Source organism: Symphalangus syndactylus, chromosome 22, assembly GCF_028878055.3.
Source record: "Symphalangus syndactylus isolate Jambi chromosome 22, NHGRI_mSymSyn1-v2.1_pri, whole genome shotgun sequence".
NCBI lineage: Eukaryota > Metazoa > Chordata > Mammalia > Primates > Hylobatidae > Symphalangus > Symphalangus syndactylus.
In genome coordinates, this window is record NC_072444.2 from 13468115 (window position 1) to 13491862 (window position 23748).

Sequence of the window (23748 nt, forward strand, 5' to 3'; positions counted from 1 at the left end):
CATGTGGTGTAGGCTTTTGATCCACAGTGCCAAATTGCTTTTTGATAAGCCTGCATATCGTGGAATATTCTTGCCTTTTCTGCCTCTCAGCTCCTTGATAAACCACTTGGGATGAATCAGCCACCAGACCAGATAAACAAGCCAGCCTGTTACTGTTGCTGTTTTCTGCAAGTCGGAAGGGAACTCCCTTAGATCCCGCCCAGAACCTGGAATTCCAGAGCACACGGGGCCAGGACACCTTTGTACCCCTGCTCCCCACCGGCTCAGGTCCCACCCACCCCCTTCTCCCCGCCCCATGCCCGGGTGGAGCCAGCTGCCAGGGCGCCAAGACTCCCAGCCCTGCCTCTGTGCACCGCAGAGTAGAGGCCAAGGGAGGGCTCTGTGCCGGCCCCGATGAGGACGCTGCTGACCATCTTGACTGTGGGATCCCTGGCTGGTGAGTGCCCATCTACCCTGTGGTCAGACCTCCCTCATCCCAGGGGCCAACGATCAGGGTCACCTCCCCAGCACCCTCCCCAGCCCCAGCAGAGCCAGTTTCAGTTTCTCCCCTGCTAGGGCTGAGCAGGGTGCCGGGTGTTCACGGAGAAGCAAATGCCCAGCTTAGTTTGCTGGGGGCATGAGAGGGTGCCTCAGACCCTGGGTTCTTCCAGGGACCCAAAGGACCCTCAGGTCTTGGGGGATATAGCCAGCTGTCTGAACTGGGGGTGCTGGATCGCTGCACCTCAGTGAATGCAGAATTGGCCTGGAGGAGGCAGACATCCTTCGGTCCCTCAAACGGTGTTGGCACAGGTTGTGCCATCCCTTCCTCTGCCTTTCACCTGGCACTGGCCTGACAAGGGGAGGCGGAGGAAGGACGGGGGGAAATGAAGCTTGCGTTCACCATTGCCTCCCTCCATGCCCCTGCAGGGCCTCTTTGGCCCCTTTTGTTATCATAGATCTGAAAGAGCATTTTCTCCTAGAATGGCCAGGTCTGCTACATTAATAGGTCTTAAGACACAGGACTCATTTGGAAACAGGGCTTAAGGGCATAGTGTTCAAAGCCAATAAAGTGAGAGGGGGGTGCTCATCACTATGGAGAACGTTACGTGAGACCCTAGACTGTGTCTCTGCTCTCCTGGTGCATTGCATGAAATTCAGGGAACTTCCTTAGGAAGTCAAAGCATAGTCCTGATTGAGGATGGTGAGCAGGTATGGCCTCGGCCAGGCCCTCCTTGCTCAAGTGCAGGACGAGGCCCACGAAGGGGCAGAGCTTCCCACCCCCTCTGCCACTGTCGTGCCAGGGCTGCCTGTGTCCCCAGGGCTTCCAGCTCTGTGGGGCCCCTCCAGTCTGCTTCCCAGCATCAGGCTAGGCGTTCCAGGAAGATGTGAGGCACCCCCTCGAGGCCCCAAGACACGACGTCCCTTTAGACCCTCAGCCATACTGGTTAGAAATCCTAGAGGCTCCCAGCCCTTTGAGATGGGGGACCCCAAGAAACAGCCCTTAGGAGATTGTCAAGTGTCAGTTGCCTCGCGCTGCACACCCCAGGCCCTCACCCCCCCAATCTTAGGCTGACTCCAGAGCATGTGGAATTGTTTCTTGTTTGTGTATTTTTCCTTAGCTTCCCAGCTGGTCGACAGAACATTGTTTTTCCACATGAATGTGAAAAAACAAGTTGCCTTTTATAAATCCGCCAGGCTGCCAGGCTCCACACAACACATGTCTCCCCAGATTTCACAATATAGACTTTCACCCGGGAAGTGCCGAAGCAACACAGGCTGAGGAATGGATGATAGATTTGAGGAGGAAAAGGAGTGAGGAGGGCGGGAGAAGAGGGAGATCTTGTTAGTCCCTGACACCCCTAAAAGAGAGGAATGGGCCTAGGTTCACTTACCCCACTTCAGGAAGCTAACTGCAGTTCCCTCCTGAAAAGTGGTGCCAACCTCCACGTAGCCCAGGGTCCTTTGCCTTGGCAACATGCCCCCACCTCAGCCACCAGCCTCCTTGCAACCCAGATGGGCCCTCTATTTCCCACCCAGAACACTGACCTCAACCAGCAACCGTTCCCGCTGCAGACTCTACCCCAAGCCTTGATGGAGCCTGGCTTCTCAAATCCCACCCTCACCCTTCTGCCCTGACCCACCACCCAACCAGAAGCCACTGTTCAGATCTGATCTTGACTGGACTCCTTTCCTCAACTTTAGACTCAGCCCTGAATCCAGGACCCCTCCCTCCAGAACTGACCCCAATTCCACCCAGCCTCACATCCAAACAAGATGTCAGCTACATCCTAAGGCTCCACGGCACAGCCGTCACCTTGGGAAGAGGCAGTAGACCCCTCCCCGCGCCATCCCTAAGGCCCCATTCTGAGGACTCCAGGAAGCCTGAAGATATTTTGCAGCTGCTGGGCCAGAACCCAAATTCAGAGAGGAGGGCAGGCTTCGAGGTTAGCCAGAGGACGTGCAGCGGAGTCGGACGATTCTTCCCTGTCCCCATCGGTCCTCGCCAAGCCTAAGGACCCCTCTCGTGTGTAGAGTTGGAGTAGGGGGATCGGTAACTGTCTGCTCCCTCACACCTTGGGCCCACTGGCAGTCGTAGTCGTGTCTGGGGAAGGAGAGGCACAGACATATCCAAGACACACACCCAGGCCGGAAGGCCTTGACCCAGCTGGGGCTGCTCAACATTTTCCCACCTGTTTATTTCCCACGACAGCCGGCCAGGGCCTCCGAGCTCCGAGCCAGCTGCCAGCTTGGGCCGCCATTTTCCCGCAGGCTCTTGCTCTCCACAGCCCAAGCCTGGGGGCCTGAGGGAAGGGTTTTATAAGTTAAGGACTCTTTGTTTACAGTGCAGATTGCTTCAGAGGCTGCAGCCCCTCCCCAGCCCCTTCCTTGAGGCTCAGGCCCTCACTGCCCTTCCCTTACCAGAAGCAGAAGTGGGCTGGACAAAGACCTAGCCTGGAAGAGAGGGCTGTGGACCCTTCAAGGGCCAGCTTTTCTCCTCCTCCTCCCTAAATTCATCCCTTTATCAGGTGCTCAGGTCCCTGAAGCCCCCCACCCTCATATAAAAGCGTGAACAAGACAGCCCCCTCCCTACAGAGCGAATGTCTTCCCTTCCCAGGTCTCCTCCCTCCAGACTCAACACATGTACATAGGGGCCTGTTAGACACTAAACACATTCACAGATGCCACCCCGCTCTATCCGCCCCACAACCAGTCTAGCACTGGGATGAATATTGTACGTTCTTCACATGCTAACTGTGATGCTGGGCAGCAGCTCTCTCTGAGCCTGAGCTCATTCATCAAATGGGGATAGTGATAGTGGGCACATTGTTGTGAGGATTTAATGAAGGAAGGGACTTGCCTGAAAGAGGCCGTGCACTTCACAAATGCCAGTGGCTGCTGTTGTCATTGTTGCTTGTCTTTAGGTAAATCCAACTATATCCATTTTAGAGATGAGGCAATGGAAGATCTCGTTGCTTAAACAACTTTCCCAAGGTCACCCTGCCCACGTGTGGGCTCAGTCAAGAGCGCCTCCTCCACCATTGCTTCAACTGATCAACTTGGGGCAAGTTACATCTTACCCATTTTAGTTACATATCTCTAAAGTAAGGGTGAGGACACCAACTTCAGGTTGTGTTAAAAAGTGAATGAGAGACAATACCAAGCATCGATGGGGATGTGGAGAAATCGAACCCCTCAAACAGTGCTGGTGGGAATTTAAGATGGTGCAGCCATAACATCCTGGACAATATATGAGACCCCATCACTACAAAAAATTTAAAAATAAATTAGCCGGATGTGGTGGTGCACGGCTGTAGTCCCAGCTACTTAGGAGGCTGAGGTGCGAGGATTGCTTAAGCCCAGGAAGTCGAGGCTGCAGTGAGCCACGATCGCTCCACTGCACTCCAGCCTGAGGAACAGAGTAAGACCCTGTCTCAAAGACAAAAAAAAGATGGTGCGGCCACTTTAGAAAATAGTTCTACAGTTCTTCAAAAGGTTAAAGATAGAGCTACTATATAACCTACCAAATTCCACTCTAGTTATATACCCAAGACAACTGAAAACATATGTCCACTTATAAAATTGAACACAGTGTTCATAGCAGCATTATTCATGGTAGCCAAAAAGTAGAAACAACCCAAATGTCCTGATGAGTGGATAAACAAAATGTACTATATCATACAATGGAATATTCAGCCCTAAAAAGGAAGTACTAATCCATGCTACCACAAGTGTGAACCTTGAAAGCATTATGCTAAATGAAAGAAGCCAGCCAAGCTCTATTTATATAAAAAGTCTAGAGTAGGGACATTCACAGACACAGGAAGTAGATTCGTGGTTGTCAGGGGTTAGGGGAGGAGAAGAATGGGTGGAGTGACTGCTAATGGGCATGCAGTTTCTTTTTGGGGTGCTGAAAATGTTCTGGAATTAGATAATAGCGATGATTGCACAACGTTGTGAAAATGCTAAGAAACCGTTGAACTGAACATTGTAAGGTGGTGACATTTACGGAATGTGAATCACAGCTCATTGGAAAGCAAAATGGCTGAGAGTGGATGGTTGGTTAGAACAGCGTGGGGAGCATCCCCTCTTGCTGGTCCGTTTGTAGAAGGCTGGGGGCCGGGGTCTCCCTACCCACCCCAGGCTGGCATCTTGAAAGCAAAGGCACTTTGCATGAAATTTACATGGGGCAGGACTCTGACTGAGCCCACACATGGGCAGGGTGACCCTGGGAAAGCCCCTGCTCACCCTCCTCCCACCCTCCTGCAGCTCACACCCCTGAGGACCCCTCGGATCTGCTCCAGCACGTGAAATTCCAGTCCAGCAACTTTGAAAACATCTTGACGTGGGACAGCGGGCCGGAGGGCACCCCAGACACGGTCTACAGCATCGAGTATAAGACGTAGGCTTCTCTCTTGACCCCACCTCCTTTGACTGCTCTGAAGCCAGCCCCTCTCCAAGGAATTCCCCTCCTCTCCATCTGTTCCCATGTCCCCACCAGGACTGGTGTCACACAGCCCCTCCCAGATAAAGCTTTGCTCCTTTATGTTTCTTTTGCAGAGGGAGAATAATATAAGGGTAAAAAGTACAGGTGATAGGGTCAGGCTGTGTGGGCTTAAATGCCAGCTCTTGCCCGTATAACCTTGGGCAGCCAGATAACCTCGCAAAGCCTCAGTTTCTGCACCCACAAAGTGAGGACAATGATAGCACTTTCATCACAGGGTTGTTGGGTGGGTTAAACAGATAAAGTCATTAGCACTTGTGCCTGGAAAATTATAAGCTACCAATAATTGTTTTATTATTATTAGTGAGACCAGGTCAACCGAAGATGCACCCAGCCCCTCTAGCCCATGTTCCTGTTCCTGCTCCTCTCCCTTCCATGCAGGTGAGGAGGGGTGGCCTGGGCTCAGGAGTCCTCAAACCTGGCTTCCCCTCCTGGTCGTGCCACGTTGTCCTGTAGCAAGTCACTTCCCCCTCTCTGAGCCTCATTTCTCTCATCTGTAAAATGGGGATAACAGGGCCCACATCAAAGGACTATGGTGATGACGAGCCCAGAATATGGACTCAGATTGGCTGGGTTCAAATCCTGGGTCTCCACATGCATACTTCAAACACTTGGGCAATTTACTTCTTTGAGCCTCATCTAATTTATTTGAAAAATAAAGCGAATAGGCTGGGCACAGTGGCTCACACCTATAATCTCAGCACTTTGGGAGGCTGAGGCAGGTGGATCACTTGAGGTCAGGAGTTCGAGACCAGCCTGACCAACAGGGTGGCCATACTGTCTCTACTAAAATACAAAAATTAGCCAGGCATGGTGGTGCATTCCTGTAATCCCAGCTACTCGGGAGGCTGAGGCAGGAGAATCACTTGAACCCCAGAGGCAGAAGTTGCAGTGAGCCAAGATAGCACCACTGCACTCCAGCCTGAGTGACAAAGCAAGGCTGTGTCTCAAGAAAAAACAAAAAAGTCCAGGCGCGGTGGCTCACACTTGTAATCCCAGCACTTTGGGAGGCCGAGGCGGGTGGATCACGAGGTCAGGAGATCCAGACCACGGTGAAACCCCGTCTCTAGTAAAAATACAAAAAATTAGCCGGGCGTGGTGGCAGGCGCCTGTAGTCCCAGCTACTCGGAGAGGCTGAGGCAGGAGAATGGCGTGAACCCAGGAGGCGGAGCTTGCAGTGAGCCGAGATCGCGCCACTGCACTCCAGCCTGGGTGACAGAGCAAGACTCCGTCTCAAAAAATAAATAAATAAAAATAAAATAAAATAAAAAAGAAAGGAAGGAATAAAGAAAGAAAAAGAGAAGAACGCATATGCCTCAGGGAATCATTGTGAGAACAAAATGAGATCATTCGCATAAAGGACCTGGGCCACTGAACGTGCTAAGTAAATATTAGATCTCTTTGGCATTATTAATAAGCCACAGGCCTAGCGCTGGCCTTTTCATCACCACGGTGACTTGGCCCCTTCCTGGCCTGCAGGTACGGAGAGAGGGACTGGGTGGCAAAGAAGGGCTGTCAGCAGATCACCCGGAAGTCCTGCAACCTGACGGTGGAGACGGGCAACCTCACGGAGCTCTACTATGCCAGGGTCACCGCTGTCAGTGTGGGAGGCCGGTCAGCCACCAAGATGACTGACAGGTTCAGCTCTCTGCAGCACAGTGAGTTGGAGCCCCTGTGGGTTTCGGGGGAGGGGAGAGGAAAGTGCAGGTGTTTGCGGGGTGGGATGGCCTCTTCCCCTCTGGAGTGGGTGGAGGGTACAGAAGGGGCTCTCTGCAAGGGGAGGGGGCAGCTGGGGATGTGCCTTTTAGGGAAGCTCCCCACCCCCACCAATTACAGTGTGTTCCTAGCAGGTTTGTTCATTTTTCTCCACCTCCACCCCAACTTCCCTAGTTCAGACCACCCTTATCTTGACCCTCGACTGCTGTCAAGGCCACCTAACTTGTTTCCCCAACTCTCCTCTTTACCACCTCCTCCAGCCCATTCTCCACAGAGCATTTAGAGAGATCTCCTCAACACATAAATCCCGCCTTCTCTTCTCAGCTTAAAACCCTCGGGCAGCTTCTCATGACTCTAAAAAGAAGATCCAACTCCTTGCCACGGCCCACGAGGCCCTGCCTATCCTGGTCCTCATCTTGAACATGTCTTCCCAATGCATCGAGCGGCCAAGCTTCTGACAGTCCCTGCCTTGGGGTCCTTGCTGCTCCCACTCTCTGGGGGCACTTCTGAGCTCTTCACATGACTGGTTGTTTTATAGTCCTCACGGCTCAGCTTCAACATCACCTCCTAAGTCAGTGTCCCCACCTCTAGCCCTGATGACCTGATTTCAGTAGGCCACCACCTGTGATTCTCTATTGCAATACAGGGTCTATTGTCTTCATGGCTCAGATCACACACTGCAATTACTGTGTTTGCTCACACATGTTATCATCTGCCTACCCCTCTAAAACGTGAGCCCTAGAACTGCATGTGTGGGCGGCAGAATCCACTGTATTCCCAGCCCTCAGCATAGTTCCTGGCACATAGAAGATGCTCAATAGCCCGGCGTGGTGGCTCACACTTGTAATCCCAGCACTTTGGGAAGCTGAGGCAAGAGGATCACTTGAGCCTAGGAGTTCAAGACCAGCCTGGGGAACACCGTGAGACCCCATCTCTACAAACAATTTAAAAATTAGCCGGGTGTGGTGGCACACACTTGTAGTCCCAGCTGCTCAGGAGGTTGAAGTGGGAGGGTATCTAGAACCCGGGAGGTCAAGACTGCAGTGAGCTGGGATTGCCCCACTGCACTCCAGCTTAGGTGACATAGTGAGATCCTGTCTCAAAAAAAAAAAAAAAAGATATTCAGTAAATGAGTGGATGAGTGGATAGCAGTTGCTGATATGGTTTGGCTATGTCCCTACCCAAATCTCATCTTAAATTTGGTTCCCATAATCCTGTCTTGTGGGAAGGACCCAGTAGGAGGTAACTGAATGATGGGGACGGTTTCCCCCATGCTATTCTCATGATAGTGAGTACATTCTCATGAGATCTGATGGTTTTATAAGGGGCTTCCCCCTTTGCTCGGTTCTCATTTTCCTTCCTGCCACCATGTGAGAAAGAACATGTTTGCCTCCCGTTTTGTAAGTTTCCTGAGGCCTCCCCAGCCATGTGGAACTGTGAGTCAATTAAACCTCCTTCCTTTATAAATTACCCAGTCTGAGGTGTGTCTTTATTAGCAGTGTGAGAACGGACTAATACAGTTGCCAAACTCCCCACACAAGCTAAGCATGTGATGATGTTCACCAACTGACTTTATAGTCACACATAGCTTTTTAAGAAAATAAAAAAATTAAGTAAAATATTGTTTTTTTAACCTGGCTTGTTCAGTGAATTCACATTCATTGTAGAAAATGTGTGAAATATAGAAATATACAAAGAAAAATAAAAGTCACCCAAAATAATCTTAACATTCTAACGTAACTGCAGTTACTAGCAGCTGTATCTACTTTGCAATCTGGCATTGCTTTTTTGTCTTAGCTTCTTTTTCCCCATATATTGGTATCATGAACATTTACCCATATCATTAAACATTTTGCACAACAAGATATTTCACAGTGCAAAATGATCCATTCTAGGGAGATACTCTAATTTACTTATGTATTTCCCTCTTTGAGGACATACAGCTCAGTTTTTCAATTTTATTAGCAGCAATGAAGTAAACATTGTTCTGACTCAGATATTTTCAATCTTGGAGGCCAATGGATCATTGAGGTATTTTTACAAATTAGATTCAGGGTAAATGAGGTCTATGAATCCCTGAAGTTGGATGCAAGATTTTTGTATATATACATTTTGGCGGGAAGAAGACCCACAGCATTCACCACATTCTCAAAGGAGTCTGTAAACCAGCAAAGGTAATTTGGTTATTTGGAAAATTCCATCTTGAGAGAGACAGAAGTCTTCAGCCTGATCTTTGAGGCTGCACCAATAGTATTAGGCCCCAGACATTATTTAGGATGTGTAGTTGATGTCATTGACATCCCCAAAGCTGTCATACTCAATAGATGAGGGAGGAAGGGTGCTCTAGGCTGACTTAAGGTGGGGACGCAGGGGGCTGGGATGTGTGGGGGCAAGCCAAAGGCATGACCAAGCTAGGGGACTGGTGCCCCTCACCCAGAGCTCTTCTCATCCACTCTTGGTCATCCCTTTGCCAGCCTGAAACCGAAACACCAGGGCTTGCAGAAACTTTTTTCTTTTCACTGTTTGTTTAGCCAGTGCTTTCAGAAGCATAGCTGGCACTGGAGCGGAAGGAGAGAGGGAGCAGTCATTTTCCACTGTCCAGGGTGGCCTCAGACACTGCCCACCAATTCTGACTTTTTCTTTTCTCTTTTCTCTCTCCCTATCCCCAGCTGCCCTCAAGCCACCTGATGTGACCTGTATCCCCAAAGTGAGATCGATTCAGATGATTGTTCATCCTACCCCCACGCCCATCCGTGCAGGGGACGGCCACCAGCTAACCCTGGAAGACATCTTCCATGACCTGTTCTACCACTTAGAGCTCCAGGTCAACCGCACCTACCAAATGGTAAGTGCATGTTGCACCCTGGTCTTTCTCTGCCTAGGAAGCCTCTTCCCTCCCAATTAGATCTGAGTTGCTTTAAGAAAAAAAGGGGACATGTTATGTAAATTAGCATTTCCCAAAACATTGAGAGGCTCCTTGAAGCCTGGAAAACATCACAAATGACAACTTCTCTCTTGTAGATTCACACACACAATAGCATGCTAAAGGCTCTGACAAGTCCTGCAGAGCCAACACTCCACTATCAATTTGTTTAATACAACTTCTCCCAAATGTATTTGACCAGAGAAGCTGCTTTTTTTGCATAATATTTACATGGTTTTTTGTTTAACACCTTCTCACATCCTGGAGAACAACCTCTATTAATATCTTCAGATGTTCACATTAGAAAATGCTAGAATCAATTTCTACTGCTGCAGTAGTTCTCCACTATTTGCAGGAACTATATACAGGCAATGTGGAAGCATGAGTAATAATAAGAGGTGGAAGGCAAGGGCATAAATTCTCAAATAATATATGAATTATTTCTTTTCGTATTCAGAAAATATTTGATACCCCCTACCCTCAGCATGTGCCACCAATCCACAATTCAGTTAAATGAATATTTATTTACTACTTTGTGGTTTCTGCATGCAAGGAGCTTATAATCTAGGGGGTGAAAAGGGAGTTAAAACAAGAATTCAAATAGCTATAGATAGAGGAAAATATGGGTATTGGGAGGTGGGGCAGGATGTCAGCACAGCAAGATTTGAAAGACTTCTAGAAAACTTTTGGGAAGCCAAAAGTGACATAATATGCATATATTACCTGGCATGCTGCAGAAATTGGTACTGGCTTCCAGAAAGCCTAATATGCATAATATGCATATTATGTTATTAATATTCATATATTACCTGGCATGCCACAGAAATTGGTATTGGGCCAGTATCAATTTCTGAGGCATGCCAGGTAATACCTGCATATTGTGTCATTTAATCTTCACCACAGCCTTGTGAGGCAGGTTCTATCATCTCCATTTTCTAGATGAGGGAACCAAGAGAAGTTAGTCACTTGCTCAAGATAGTTCAGCAAATAACAGGGTAGACAGGATTCAAATCCAGCTCTGTTTAGCCCACTTTTCTCCCACCACTGGCCTGCCTATACTGCCCCACCATGATCAGAGAGAAAAGCAGCAAAACTTAAGCCATTTAACAAAAAAAGAGACGGGGCCTCACTATGTTGCTCAGGCTGGTCTCAAACTCCTGGGCTCGAGAGATCCTCCTGCCTCAGCCTCCCAAAGTGCTGGGATGACAGGAATGAGCCGCCACACCCAGCCAACTTTAAAACATTTTTGAAAAGCACAGAACTGCCCACTTTGACAAGAGCATAAAGACATGTAAAACAGTTTCTTAAAACATGGTCCCGGCCGGGCACGGTGGCTCACGCCTGTAATCCCAGCACTTTGGGAGGCCGAGGCGGGCAGATCACAAGGCCAGGAGATCTAGACCAGCCTGGCTAACACAGTGAAACTCTGTCTCTACTAAAAAATACAAAAAATTAGCCAGGCATGGTGGCGGGTGCCTGTAGTCTCAGCTACTCAGGAGGCTGAGGTAGGAGAATGGCATGAACTCAGGAGGTGGAGCTTGCAGTGGGCCAAGATCGCACCACTGCACTCCAGCCTGGGCGACAGAGTGAGACTCCATCTCAAAACACACACACACACACACACACACACACACACATACACACACACACACACACACAAAAACCATGGTCCCAAACAAACAGCATCAGAATCTCCTGCAACACTTGTTTAAAATGCAGATTCTTGGGTCTCCTTCCAGTCAACTTCATCAAGTTTTTGCACTTGCATCCCTGGGATCTGAATTTTAGTGAGCAACCCAGGCGCTTCTTCCCCAGCGCAAAGCTTGAGAACCTCTGACGTAGAGGGACCCCGGGAGATAAACCTCAGAAGACTGGATGGGACTATGCTGTAGAAGGGATAGGGTGGTGGAGGGGAGGAATATTTGTTTCTTTCGGTAGTTGGGGGAGCCACTAGAGATTACTGAGCAGGGAGAGTCCTTATCACATCTATTTTTTGGTAAATATTTAGGGTCTTATTAAACATTTTATTGTTGATTTCTAATTTAATTCAATTTGTGGTCAGAGAACACACGCTGTATAATTTCAGTCCTTTTAAATTTATCGAGGCTTGTGTTATGGCCCAGCCTATGGCCTGTCCTGGTTAACGTTCCTTGTGCACCTGAAAAGAATGTATATTTTGCAGTTGTTTGGTGGAGTGCGCTATAAATATCAATTAGGTAAAGGTGGTTAATTGTGTTATTCAGATCTTCTATGTCTTTCCTGATTTAGGTGAGAGGTCAATTGGTCGTTTAATTGTTGAAAATAGTAAACTCTCCAACTATAATTGTGGATTTGTCTATTTTCCCTTTAAGTCTGTGCATTTTTGCTTCATGCATTTTGAAACTCAGTTATTAAATACATATACATTTATGATTGTTGTATCTTCCTGATAGATTGAACCTTCTGTCATATGAATTATTCCTTTTTATTTGTAGTCATACTCTTTGTATTGAAGTCTTCTTTATCTGATATTAATATAGCCACTCCAGCCTTCTTATGGTTTGCACAGGATATCTTTTTACATACATTTTCAATCTGTCTCTGTTATTATATTTAAAATGTATCTCTTGCAGACAGCTCTGACAGCCTTTACCTTTTTTTGACATTAATTCACATGCCATAAAATTCATTCTTTTAAAGCATACAATTCAGGTGTTATTTGTATATTCACAAAGTTGTGAAACCATCACCACTATTTAATTCTCTCTTATCAATCTGTCTTCAAGTTCTCTATTTTTTCTGTCATTTCCAAAATGTTGTTGAGATAATTCAGTGGGTTTTCAAATTTCAGATATAATATCTAGAATTTTTCAATTCTAAAGTTCCTAGCTTTTATAGTTTCCACATTCTACTGAGATTTTCTATTCATTCATTCAATATGAGCATATTTTGTTTCCCTTCCTGGAGCATTGTTATACAGTTGCTTTAAAATCATTGTCGGCCAGGCGAGGTGGCCCATGCCGGTAATCCCAGCACTTTGAGAGGCCAAAGCGGGCGGATCACTTGAGGTCAGGAGTTCAAGACCAGCCTGGCCAATGTGGTAAAACCCCATCTCTACTAAAAATACAAAAATCAGCCAAGCATGGTGGCAGGTGCCTGTAATCCCAGCTACTCGGGAGGCTGAGGCAGGAGAATCATTTGAACCTGGGAGGCAGAGGTTGCAGTGAGCTGAGATCGCACCACTGCCCTCCAACCTGGGTGACAGAGTGAGACTCTGTCTCAAATAAAATAAAATCATTGTCTGCTAATTCAACATTTTGGTCATCAGGGTCAGTCACTATTGTCTTTTCTCTTGAATATGGGTCACATATTCTTTCTTTGTATGTCTAACAATTTTGAAATGTATCCCGGACATTATGTTGAAATTACTGTGGATTCTGTTATATTCCTCCAAAGAGTATTGGTTTGGTTTCATCTGGTTTTAGCAGGCAATTAATTTGGCTGAACTCCAAACTCTGAAATCTTTCTTCTTTTTTTGTTTTTTAACTTTACCTGGGCTGCTTGGAGTTTACCCCATTCATGCCTACTTTAGGGGCCAGTCAGGGATTTGAGCAGAGTTTATACACAGAGCTTGGGCCTCCTTCTCTATGATCTCTCCTGTCTGTGCTTTCTCCCCTCATTTTCCAGCTGCTGTGGTTATTCCAAGCCCTGCCTTTTGGGTGTTCAAGCCAGTGAGAATATAGGGTTTCTGTCTAGGTTTAGCCATTCCACAAGGTATAGACTGGGGTCTGCCTTCAGGCTACAAGACAATGGGAAATGTACCCATTGCCATTTCTCCTCTCTCCAATATGTGCCTGCTTTTATTTTCTTTCCAATGCCTTTAAGTGGTTGTTTTTCATTTTGCTCAGAATTTATAGTTGTTCTTTTGGGATGTTTGGTCCAATAGAAGCTATAAATTACTAGGATTAGAATGAAGAAAGATCAAATATGGAAATGGAAGAGATATCAGGCTGGCAAGTCAAAAGATTATTGCAATGGTATAGGCTGGAAATGAGGGCCTGAACCAGGATGGAGGTCGTGAAAAACTTGGGTAAGGAGGAATCAGGGCCTTGGCAACTCTCCTGGAGTTTTGTCTCATGATATGTAATGTGTCCGGTTTCAACCACATGAGTTCCACAAAACAATAAGTTAAAAAATTTATTTATGTACTTCTTCACTCACTGTCACCACCACCCCCATAAACACACACAAAAGAAAACAATAAATTACCCTCAATCTTGGCCTCCATGTGCCTGAAAAAGAGAAGGCAGAGCTGAAATACAAAGAGCCAAAGAAGAAAATTCTCAGTTTTTGAACTCCCGAGAACACAGGTTCTGGCCCTTTAAAGGAAGATTTCTGGATCCTTTAAGGGCAATTTGATACCAAAGATATGAGAGGGGATTTGTCCAGAATGGCTTCAAGGTTTAGGCCCTGGAGATGAGAAGAAGAGTGATGCTGTTATCAAAATTAGAGAATCAAAAACAGATTTGGGTTTGGGATTTGGGATGGGGCTGGCCCCAGAGAGAGGAGGGCAGCATGTTTGGACATGTGGACTTAGAGATGCTCACGTGGTACTATTCAGCAGGGAGCTGGCAGGGCCCATCAGAAACTCTACAGCTCTTCCTGAGATAAGTTTGGGAGTTATCCACACATCGGTGCTCACAGCAGCTATGGGTTCAGATAAGATCACTAAGTGGCTGGAGAGTATGTGAGAGAGAAGGAAATGGTTGAAGAGCAAATCTTGCAGAACAACATTGAGGGGCCAAAGCCAGTGAAAGACCAATCAGAGAGGTAGGAGGAGAGCCAGACAGGATAACATGTGGCAGCCATGGGAGAGGAGTTCTGGGTCAAAAAGTGAGAGATACACAGAAAAATGAGAATCAAAACACGGTTCCAGCAGAAGGATTGGCAGATGCAAAGAAACAAGGGCTTTCTTATGCAAGGTAGGTGTTTATCCGAGTGGCAGGTATCCAGCATTGATGAGCCTGCAGAGCCAGGTGGGCTGCAGAGACAAATGAGTCTGGACTGGAGGCCAGCAACCAGGACTGTGTTCCGTAAATATGGGTGAGGCCATCAAAGGCTTTTGAATAGAAGAGCATTATAATGAGATTATCTTTTAGAACGATCCCTGTAACACTAGGATGAATATGGAAGTGAACAGGGGCAAACCCAGAGATGGGCGACCATGAAAGAGGCTACTGCTAGAGTCCGGGCTGAAGCCTTGAGGCCCAATTAAGGCAGAAGCAATGAGGAAAGAAAGAAAGGAATGGATATTCAAAGAGTTTATGATGTTTAACCACGAAAAGGTGAAGGACAAGAGGAATTGGAAGAAGGAGGGATAGTGGGAGCGTGGGAGGGTGGTGGAGGTCATAATGGCAGCTGCTAGTGTGTATAACCACTGCCTATGGGCCAGACACTGTTGTGAGTGAAAGGCGCACGTGCTTGGAGACTGATTGGATTTGGGGATAAAGCAGAAGGGAGGGGAATGGAAACAGAGGCTGAAGACAGACCCATCAGCACCAAACCAGAATCCAGGAGGAGTGAGCAAGCTTCCTTGGGCTCTATGTGGAGATCGGTGTGTAACAGGAATCACGCTGCGTTCTCTGTCCAATTCAGCACCTTGGAGGGAAGCAGAGAGAATATGAGTTCTTCGGCCTGACCCCTGACACAGAGTTCCTTGGCACCATCATGATTTGTGTCCCCACCTGGTCCAAGGAGAGTGCCCCCTACATGTGCCGAGTGAAGACACTGCCAGGTAAGTTCGGCTGAAACCAGAGGGAGGTGAGGCTCCCGAATTCAAGTCTTGACTCTCCTCTTTCCTCCCTGTAACCAAGGTGAGACTTGGCAACACTCTAAAAAACCATGGAAGGGTTATCAGTGTGTTATTGAAGTCAATCTTTGTTTATCCATAAAAGAGTTGGCTGATGAGTTATCAAAGCAAATGTTTGATTCTCACCCTCCAGCCTATGTCTGGATTTCCCCTCTCTGACAGGCCTTGTGTGTACCTTGGCAAAGCAAACTCACCTTAATATTAACCCAGGTGAGATATACTGGAGGGAAAATCTGCAGGGGGGGAAGCAGAGAAGATAAAAAGATCCCTCAATATCTTCCAAAGTCAAATAATAATAATGGTATCATGATAACTAGCATCTGCAGTGCTAACCGGGAACCAGGCACAACCAAGGGCAAGCCTCATGAACAGTCTATGAGGTAGGTATTATTTTCATCCTCATTTTACAGATGAAGAACCTGAGGTTCAGAGTGGTTAGGTAACTTGCCCATGGCTGGGCACAGTGGCTCACACCTGTAAACCAAACAGTTTGGGAGGCCAAGGCAGGAGGATCACTTGAGCCCAGAAGTCTAAGACCAGCCTGGGCAACATGGCAAAACCCCGTCTCCACAAAAAAATCAAAAACTTAGCTAGGTATGGTGGCGTGCATCTGTGGTCCCAGCTACACCGAAGGCTGAGGCAGGAGGATCACTTGAGCCCAGGAGGCTGAAGCTGCAAAGAGCTATGTTTGCACCACTACACTCCAGCCTGGATGACAGAGTGAGACCTTGTCTCAGGAAAAAAAAAAAAAAAAAGTGACTTGCCCAAGGTCACACAGGTGCTGAGAGATGGAATGAGGCCTAATTCTAGAGGCCGTGCTCTTACCACAGAGCTACTATAGATACAGTTGGGTTTTTTGTGGGTTTTTGTTGTTTTTTGTTTTTGAGACAGAGTCTCACTCTGTTGCTCAGGCTGGAGTGCAGTGGCACAATCTGGGCTCACTGCAACCTCTGCTTCCCAATTTCAAGCAATTCTCCCACCTCAGCCTCCCAAGTAGCTGGGATTACAGGTGTGTGCCACCATGCCTGGCTAATTTTTTTTTTTTTTTTTTGTATTTTTAGTAGAGACGGGGTTTCACCCTGTTGCTCAGGCTGGTCTTGATCTCCTGGCCTCAAGTGATCCGCCCCCCGTCAGCCTCCCAAAATGCTGGGATTACAGGCATGAGCCATCACGCCCGGCCTAGATATAGTTTTGAATCATCTGCTGAGTGAGATGGTCCCTTCCTCTAGCACATTGAAACTTGATTCTCATCACAAGCATCATGATGTTTTTATTAGTGTTTCTTCTCACAGACGGAGGGAAACGTTGTATTGCTCAGAGCTACAGGTTTAGAGGATGAAGGTGATGGCAATGGATGTGACAGATTTGGTAAAACAGTCTCCACTTTATCCTCATGTTCAGATTCATGATGTCAGTAAGTGATTTCAGTTCCAACCATGCCAACATTCAGAATAGAGTTGAGTTTGCAAGCTGGACATTGCGTGTGGCACAGTGGAAAGAGAAGTACCGCGTGAGGAATGAGAAGGCACAGTATTAGTCAGATGTCAGCCAACCATGCGCCTGGGGGAGTCACTCAGCCTCTGGGAGCCTGTTCCCTCCTCTGACAAATGGGGATGCTGATGCCTGGGCTGAGGCAATAATCAGAGGCCAGGCAGCTGCCAGAGCTGGGCCCTAGAAAATGACACTGTGGTCCTCACGTTTGTTCGGAAACTCGTCAGTTTTCCAAACAGCCCACAAGAGACTGATTTCTTCACCTGAATCCCAGTGCACCAATTGGCAGGGGAGCTATGCCTCATGGAACAGCCAACACTGGCCACTTGCCCGGGGCATGCCTTTCCTGGGACAAAGGCTGCTCGGGAGCTCAGAATAGAACTTGGCGAGAGGAGAACTAGAAGAAGGAAACTGACGTTCTGGGGCTAAGCTGGGAGCATTTGTATGATTCATGACCCCCTTCCCTGGACTGTCCTAGATAAATCTCACCTGCTCCTGACCCACAGGCCCTGGCCCACCAGCTTTTTGACAATGTGAAGACCACTCCACCCTTACCCACAAGGCCCTTCTGTTGCCTTGTCCTTACTTGGTCTTGTTCATAATGGGATACCATTTTTTCCTAAGACTGTAGCTTTTATATAAATCACACTTCCTGGTGGCTACTTCTCGCTGACATATAGAAGGCACCTTATCCTTAAAAATACATTTAAAACAATTCCTACATTTATTAGGTTCTACTATATTGCCAAGCAAATAGTTGTGCCAAATGCTTTACGTATATTATTTAATCTTTATTATTACATGTAACATATATTATTTAATCTTTAGAACAATCCCGCAAGCTGGGTAGCATCATCCTCATTTTACAGAGGAGGAACTCTGGCTCAGAGAGGTTAAGCAACTTGCCTGTGACCACACAGCTGCTCGGGGAACCTGATTGATTCATCTGGTTCTGAAGGCTGGGCTCTACCCACAACTTTGCAACTTTGTTTACAGTGAGCCCCCGGTACTGCACACTTCATCCTCCTACTTCCATTTCAGAGTGATGCATCCTGCCCTTGACTGTGTATCCTGACGTCTGCATTACCCTCAGAATCCCCTTTACCTGCCTCTCCGTAGATAAACAGGGAGGGTCAGGGAGCATTGTCCCAGCATCTTGATGATGGAAGAGGCTCTAAGGGCCATCTCACCTCATATCCTACTCTTACAGATGAGGAAACTGAGGCTTCCTTGCAGAGTGGCAGGGAGGATGAGTTTTGAGTTACACATGTAACTCCACTGAGTAGCTGTGTGACCTTGGTCAGGTCACTTAACCTCTCTGGGCCTCAGCTTTGTTATCCATAGAAGGGAGCATCCCTATCCCTCTGTGCTGTGTTTTGATGATGTAGTGAGATAACACAGGTAGAGCACCCAGCTCTACATGATCATACAGATCATGGCTCGTAGTAGGAGTTCAGCCACTGCTGGCTACTGTTATTATTAAAGGGCAGACCAGAGAGGGTCATGCAGCAGGAAGGATGCTCAGCATATCTGTGGCAGAGCCAGGCCTCTGACACCCTGTATTCCTTACTCTCAGGCTGGTAGTGTTTTTATATTCCATCCAGCCTCCCTATGGGTGAAATGGCAATGTACCCAATACACACAGTGTGAATGTGAAATGGAACTATGTCAAGCCACAGACCATTCTATGTCCCTATTCTGTCCTGAAACAAAGAGCAGTGGTTTTCCAGGAATGTTATAGACATTCGGGTGGGGTCTTTTTCCTGGAGTAGGGATGGGGGTAACATGTGACAGGAGACAGGGTTTCACCGAAGTGGGAAGCTGACCCAGAGAGGCCCAAGCTCGTGGGCTAGGGGAGGATCGAGGAGTGGGCTAGAAGTAGAGGTTCCAGCAGTACCCGGGGTTCACAGTGATCGCCGAGGTCATCGGAGCTATTGATTAACTCTCCAAGCTGAGGCCGCACAGGGGCAGGAAGAGAGGGAGGGTGATTAGCAGGCGCCTGGACTGCGGGGGTCTTGACTCTCCGAGTCACCTTCCCTCTGTTGCAAATCGTCAGTTTTAACAAAAACTCCAACAACCTCTTCCTCCGTAAGTCCTTCACAAGTCCCACTTGGACTGGTGACAGGAAGTGTGCCCTGCCTGGAACCAGCTGCACCCATCCCAAAGATGCTGGACACAGGGAGAGGCTTGGGCACTAGAGCCCTAGTCATCCCTCTCGCCTCCATTTTAGACAGGACAGTGCCTTCCCAGGCTCCCTTCTTGACCAAGATCTTCCCTGATGCCCTGTCCCTTACCTTGGTAGGGAGGTGGAGAGGACAGGCCTCCCTGTTTTCACTTCTCCCCTCCCTCTGCCTCTGCCCTACCAGGGAGTCAGGACCGCCCTTAGACTCAGGCAAGAGGGGCCCTTCCCTGCACCCAGCACTTTAGAAGGCCCTTCTCTGGCCCTGCCCTGGCCATTCCCTTCCTTGCAAGATGAAGACTCCCTACAACAAAGGGGGCAGGTCCATCTGGATCCTGTGACCTCCTTTCTAGATCACATTGTGAGTACCTGGGACCCTGAAACTCTCTGTACATATGGCCCAGAGCCTGTGATCCGTCTAGGCAGTCCTCTTTTGGGGGTCATTCCTCATGAGGGCAGACACTGCTGACATGCAGTGCAGACCCTTGGCCCAAAGGATGACCAACAGGTGGCTATTTGGGGGGGACATGGATGAGCTCGACCATGAGGGCTGGGGCATCTATACACATGTGCGTGAGGGCCCTAGCAGTGTGGGATGGAGCTGGGCTGGGCTGGGCTGGGCTGGGCTGGGCTGGGCTGGGCTTGGGGCCTGCGGTGCGCTGCGGGCTTTCCCTGTACCTTCCCACTTCAGCACAGTACCTAGAGAAGTCCAAGAACTCTGAATTAAAATATGGCATCCCAGGTGGTTGTAAAAAGTCTTTTTGTCAAGGTGGAAACCTAGAACATTTTATTTAACAGTGTAAAAATATAATGTGTAAATTCTGACTATTTAGACATACAGTATATGGACTTCCATTTGTGGTCTTGCATTCTGAGGGTAGGAGAGGCCTTGCCAGCCCTGCCGGAGAGGGTTTTCAGCATCCACACGTGGGGCCGGACCCAACCGGGCCCAGGCAGAGCCCAGCCTCATGCTTCCTTCTCTGGCCCCTTTGGTTTCCCAGACCGGACGTGGACCTACTCCTTCTCCGGAGGCTTCCTGTTCTCCATGGGCTTCCTCGTCGCAGTGCTCTGCTACCTGAGCTACAGATATGTCACCAAGCCGCCTGCACCTCCCAACTCCCTGGTGAGCCATCCCCCCGGGGCAGGAGGGAGAGGTCCAGGGGAGGGCCTGGGCTCCAAGGTCCCCAGTTCTCCCCAAAATGCAGGGATCCACAGACAAAGCAGGAGATGGGCCTGTTCTCTCCCTTCATGGAGTTCACAGTCCCACCTAAAGTCAAGAGACGTGTGGTCCAGCAGGTCTCAGGATGCATTGAAGAGGGGTGGGTGATCAGGAATAGTGGACATGGAATAAAAAACCCACATGGCTTGGAAGTGTCTAGCACCAGGAGGGTGGTGTGGGACTACAGTGAGCAGCAAGGCAACGAGGGAGGAATGGTGGGTGCCAGGAGAGCCGTGGCACTCATGCCCTGTCTAAATGGGCAGCCTGGCACCACCATGTAGGAATGCAGGCCCAGCACTGCCTGATCGTCATGTTTTTCAAGAGAAGCCAGAGTTTCAGATTATATTGTTAAATCTCCCAATTTTCAAATATTCAGAACTGATTTTTTAAACAGTTTTTTTTTTTGATATGGAGTCTCACTCTGTCACCCAGGCTAGAGTGCAGTGGCATGATCTCGTCTCAGCACAACCTCCACCTCCCCAGTTCAAGCGATTCTCCTGCCTCGGCCTCCCAAGTAGCTGGGATTACAGGCATGCACCACCACACTTGGCTAATTTTTGTATTTTTAGTAGAGACGGGGTTTCACCATGTTGGCCAGGCTGGTCTCAAACTCCTGACTTCAGGTGATCCACCCGCCTCAGCCTCCCAAAGTGCTGGGATTACAGGCATGAGCCACTGCACCTGGCCATTTTAAACAGAAAATTTTTAAATGGCAAAACTAATTGTTAAGTGGAAAGCCCTTTGTTACAGCTCTTTTAGAATTGGTCTAGCAAGTGAAGACCAGAACCACCCCCCACTAAAAAAATAAAAATAAAATGGAAAGCCCTATACCAGCCCCACAAATCACATCAGCAGCCCCCACCTGATGCCAGTGCCCCCTCTGCTAGAGCAGCAAGGCCCACTGCAGAAGCCATGAGCTGAGCCACCTGGGGCCCCCGGAGCCTGCTCTTGCCCATCGGAGGGACAGAGGAGCTCTGAGGGAGTTTTGCTCAATGTGCAAGTCCAGATGAAGCATTTTCGGTAAAGCTCTCCTGGTCTCTCCTGGCTCCTTCTTTTCCCACCCTGACCCTGTATGAGGCCCTCAGGGACCCATGGGTCAAGCAACAATGCAGGCCACCACCTCGAGAGCATGCCCCTAGGCAACCCCAAATCCTGGTCATCTACTCCCTGGATTATCTGCCTCCTGGAGAAACCAGAGCCCAGATCTCTTTCCCTGAGATAACCCAGACTTTAGAACCAAAGAGCTGAGAGACCCCGTCTCTTCAGGGAGGCGCTTGCACCTAGAGGAGTCTCTGGGAAGCAGATGGAGATATGGGACAGACGCATCTTGAAAAAGCCCCCAGATGCCTCCCTATGGAGGACCTCACCCACCCACATCACCAGCAGGAGCTTGGGACATACCTAACCATGGGGGGGTGACCGTTGTCGTCCCTGCACAGAACGTCCAGCGAGTCCTGACTTTCCAGCCGCTGCGCTTCATCCAGGAGCACGTCCTCATCCCTGTCTTTGACCTCAGCGGCCCCAGCAGTCTGGCCCAGCCTGTCCAGTACTCCCAGATCAGGGTGTCTGGACCCAGGGAAACCGCAGGAGCTCCACAGCGGCACAGCCTGTCTGAGATCACCTACTTAGGGCAGCCGGACATCTCCATCCTCCAGCCCTCCAACGTGCCGCCTCCCCAGATCCTCTCCCCACTGTCCTATGCCCCAAACGCTGCCCCTGAGGTCGGGCCCCCATCCTATGCACCTCAGGTGACCCCCGAAGCTCAACTCCCATTCTACACCCCACAAGCCATCTCTAAGGTCCAGCCTCCCTCCTATGCCCCTCAAGCCACTCTGGACAGCTGGCCTCCCTCCTATGGGGTATGCATGGAAGGTTCTGGCAAAGACTCCCCCACTGGGACACTTTCTAGTCCTAAACACCTTAGGCCTAAAGGTCAGCTTCAGAAAGAGCCACCAGCTGGAAGCTGCATGTCAGGTGGCCTTTCTCTGCAGGAGGTGACCTCCTTGGCTATGGAGGAATCCCAAGAAGCAAAATCATTGCACCAGCCCCTGGGGATTTGCACAAACAGAACATGTGACCCAAATGTGCTACACAGTGGGGAGGAAGGGACACCACAGTACCTAAAGGGCCAGCTCCCCCTCCTCTCCTCAGTCCAGATCGAAGGCCACCCCATGTCCCTCCCTTTGCAACCTCCTTCCCGTCCATGTTCCCCCTCGGACCACGGTCCAAGTCCCTGGGGCCTGCTGGAGTCCCTTGTGTGTCCCAGGGATGAAGCGAAGAGCCCAGGCCCTGAGACCTCAGACGTGGAGCAGCCCACAGAACTGGATTCTCTTTTCAGAGGCCTGGCCCTGACCGTGCAGTGGGAGTCCTGAGGGGAATAGGAAAGGCTTGGGGCTTCCTCCCTGTCCCTCCCCAGTGTCACATCCTTGGCTGTCAATCCCATGCCTGCCCACGCCACACACTCTTGCGGTCCAGCCTCAGACGGGTGCCCTTGAGAGAAGCAGAGAGAGTGGCATGCAGGGCCCCTGCCATGGGTGCGCTCCTCACCGGAGCAAAGCAGCATGATAAGGACTGCAGCGGAGGAGCTCTGGGGAGCAGCCTGTGTAGACAAGCGCGTGCTTGCTGAACCCTGCAAGGCAGAAGTGACAGTGCAACGAGGAAATGCAGGGAAACCCCCGAGATCCAGAGCCCCACCTCCTAACACCCTGGATTCAAAGTGCTCGGGGAATTTGCCTCTCCTTGCCCCATCCCTGGCCAGTTTCACAATCTAGCCCAACAGAGCATGGGGCCCCTGCCTCTTCTGTCATTGCTCAAAGGTGAGAAGACAGCCTGGAAAAGAACACCCTGTGGGAGGCTGGGCAGAACCAGAACAACCTGCACTTCTGCCAAGGCCAGGGCCAGCAGGACGGCAGGACTCTAGGGAGGGGTGTGGCCTGCGGCTCATTCCCAGCCAGGGGAACTGCCTGACGTTGCGCGATTTCAGCTTCATTCCTCTGATAGAACGAAGCAAAATGCAGTCCACCAGGGAGGGAGACACACAAGCCTTTTCTGCAGGCAGGAGTTTCAGACCCTATCCTGAGAATGGGGTTTGAAAGGAAGGTGAGGGCTGTGGCCCCTGGACGGGTACAGTAACACACTGTACTGATGTCACAACTTTGCAAACTCTGCCTTGGGTTCAGCCCATCTGGGCTCAAATTCCAGCCTCACCACTTACAAGCTGTGTGACTTCAAACAAATGAATCAGTGCCCAGAACCTCGGTTTCCTCATCTGTAACATGGGGCTCATAAAACCTACCTCATGGAGTTGTGGTGAAGATGAAATTAAGTCATGTCTTTAAAGTGCTCAGTAGTGCCTGGTACATGGGCAGTGCCCAATAAACGGTAGCTATTT

The 23748-nt window shown here is 49.2% G+C and overlaps 1 protein-coding gene across 1 annotated transcript; it reads left to right on the top strand.

The window, feature by feature from the left end:
• The first annotated feature begins 335 nt into the window (after positions 1-335).
• On the top strand, positions 336-23748 carry IL22RA1 (interleukin 22 receptor subunit alpha 1). The gene is made up of 7 exons (XM_055261531.1): positions 336-436; positions 4747-4879; positions 6461-6639; positions 9367-9542; positions 15255-15393; positions 20140-20261; positions 21797-23748. Exons 1-7 carry the CDS (start codon positions 394-396, stop codon positions 22727-22729), a joined length of 1725 nt encoding a protein of 574 aa, XP_055117506.1. The 5' UTR covers positions 336-393; the 3' UTR covers positions 22730-23748.

What these genes read in the sequence shown, in the direction of transcription:
- IL22RA1 (XM_055261531.1), top strand. Translation starts at nt 394, where the DNA reads ATGAGGACGCTGCTGACCATCTTGACTGTGGGATCCCTGGCTG. An exon ending in GACTGTGGGATCCCTGGCTG is followed by an intron (nt 437 to 4,746) that starts GTGAGTGCCCAT and finishes ACCCTCCTGCAG; the next exon opens with CTCACACCCCTGAGGACCCC. An exon ending in CCGAGTGAAGACACTGCCAG is followed by an intron (nt 15,394 to 20,139) that starts GTAAGTTCGGCT and finishes TTGGTTTCCCAG; the next exon opens with ACCGGACGTGGACCTACTCC.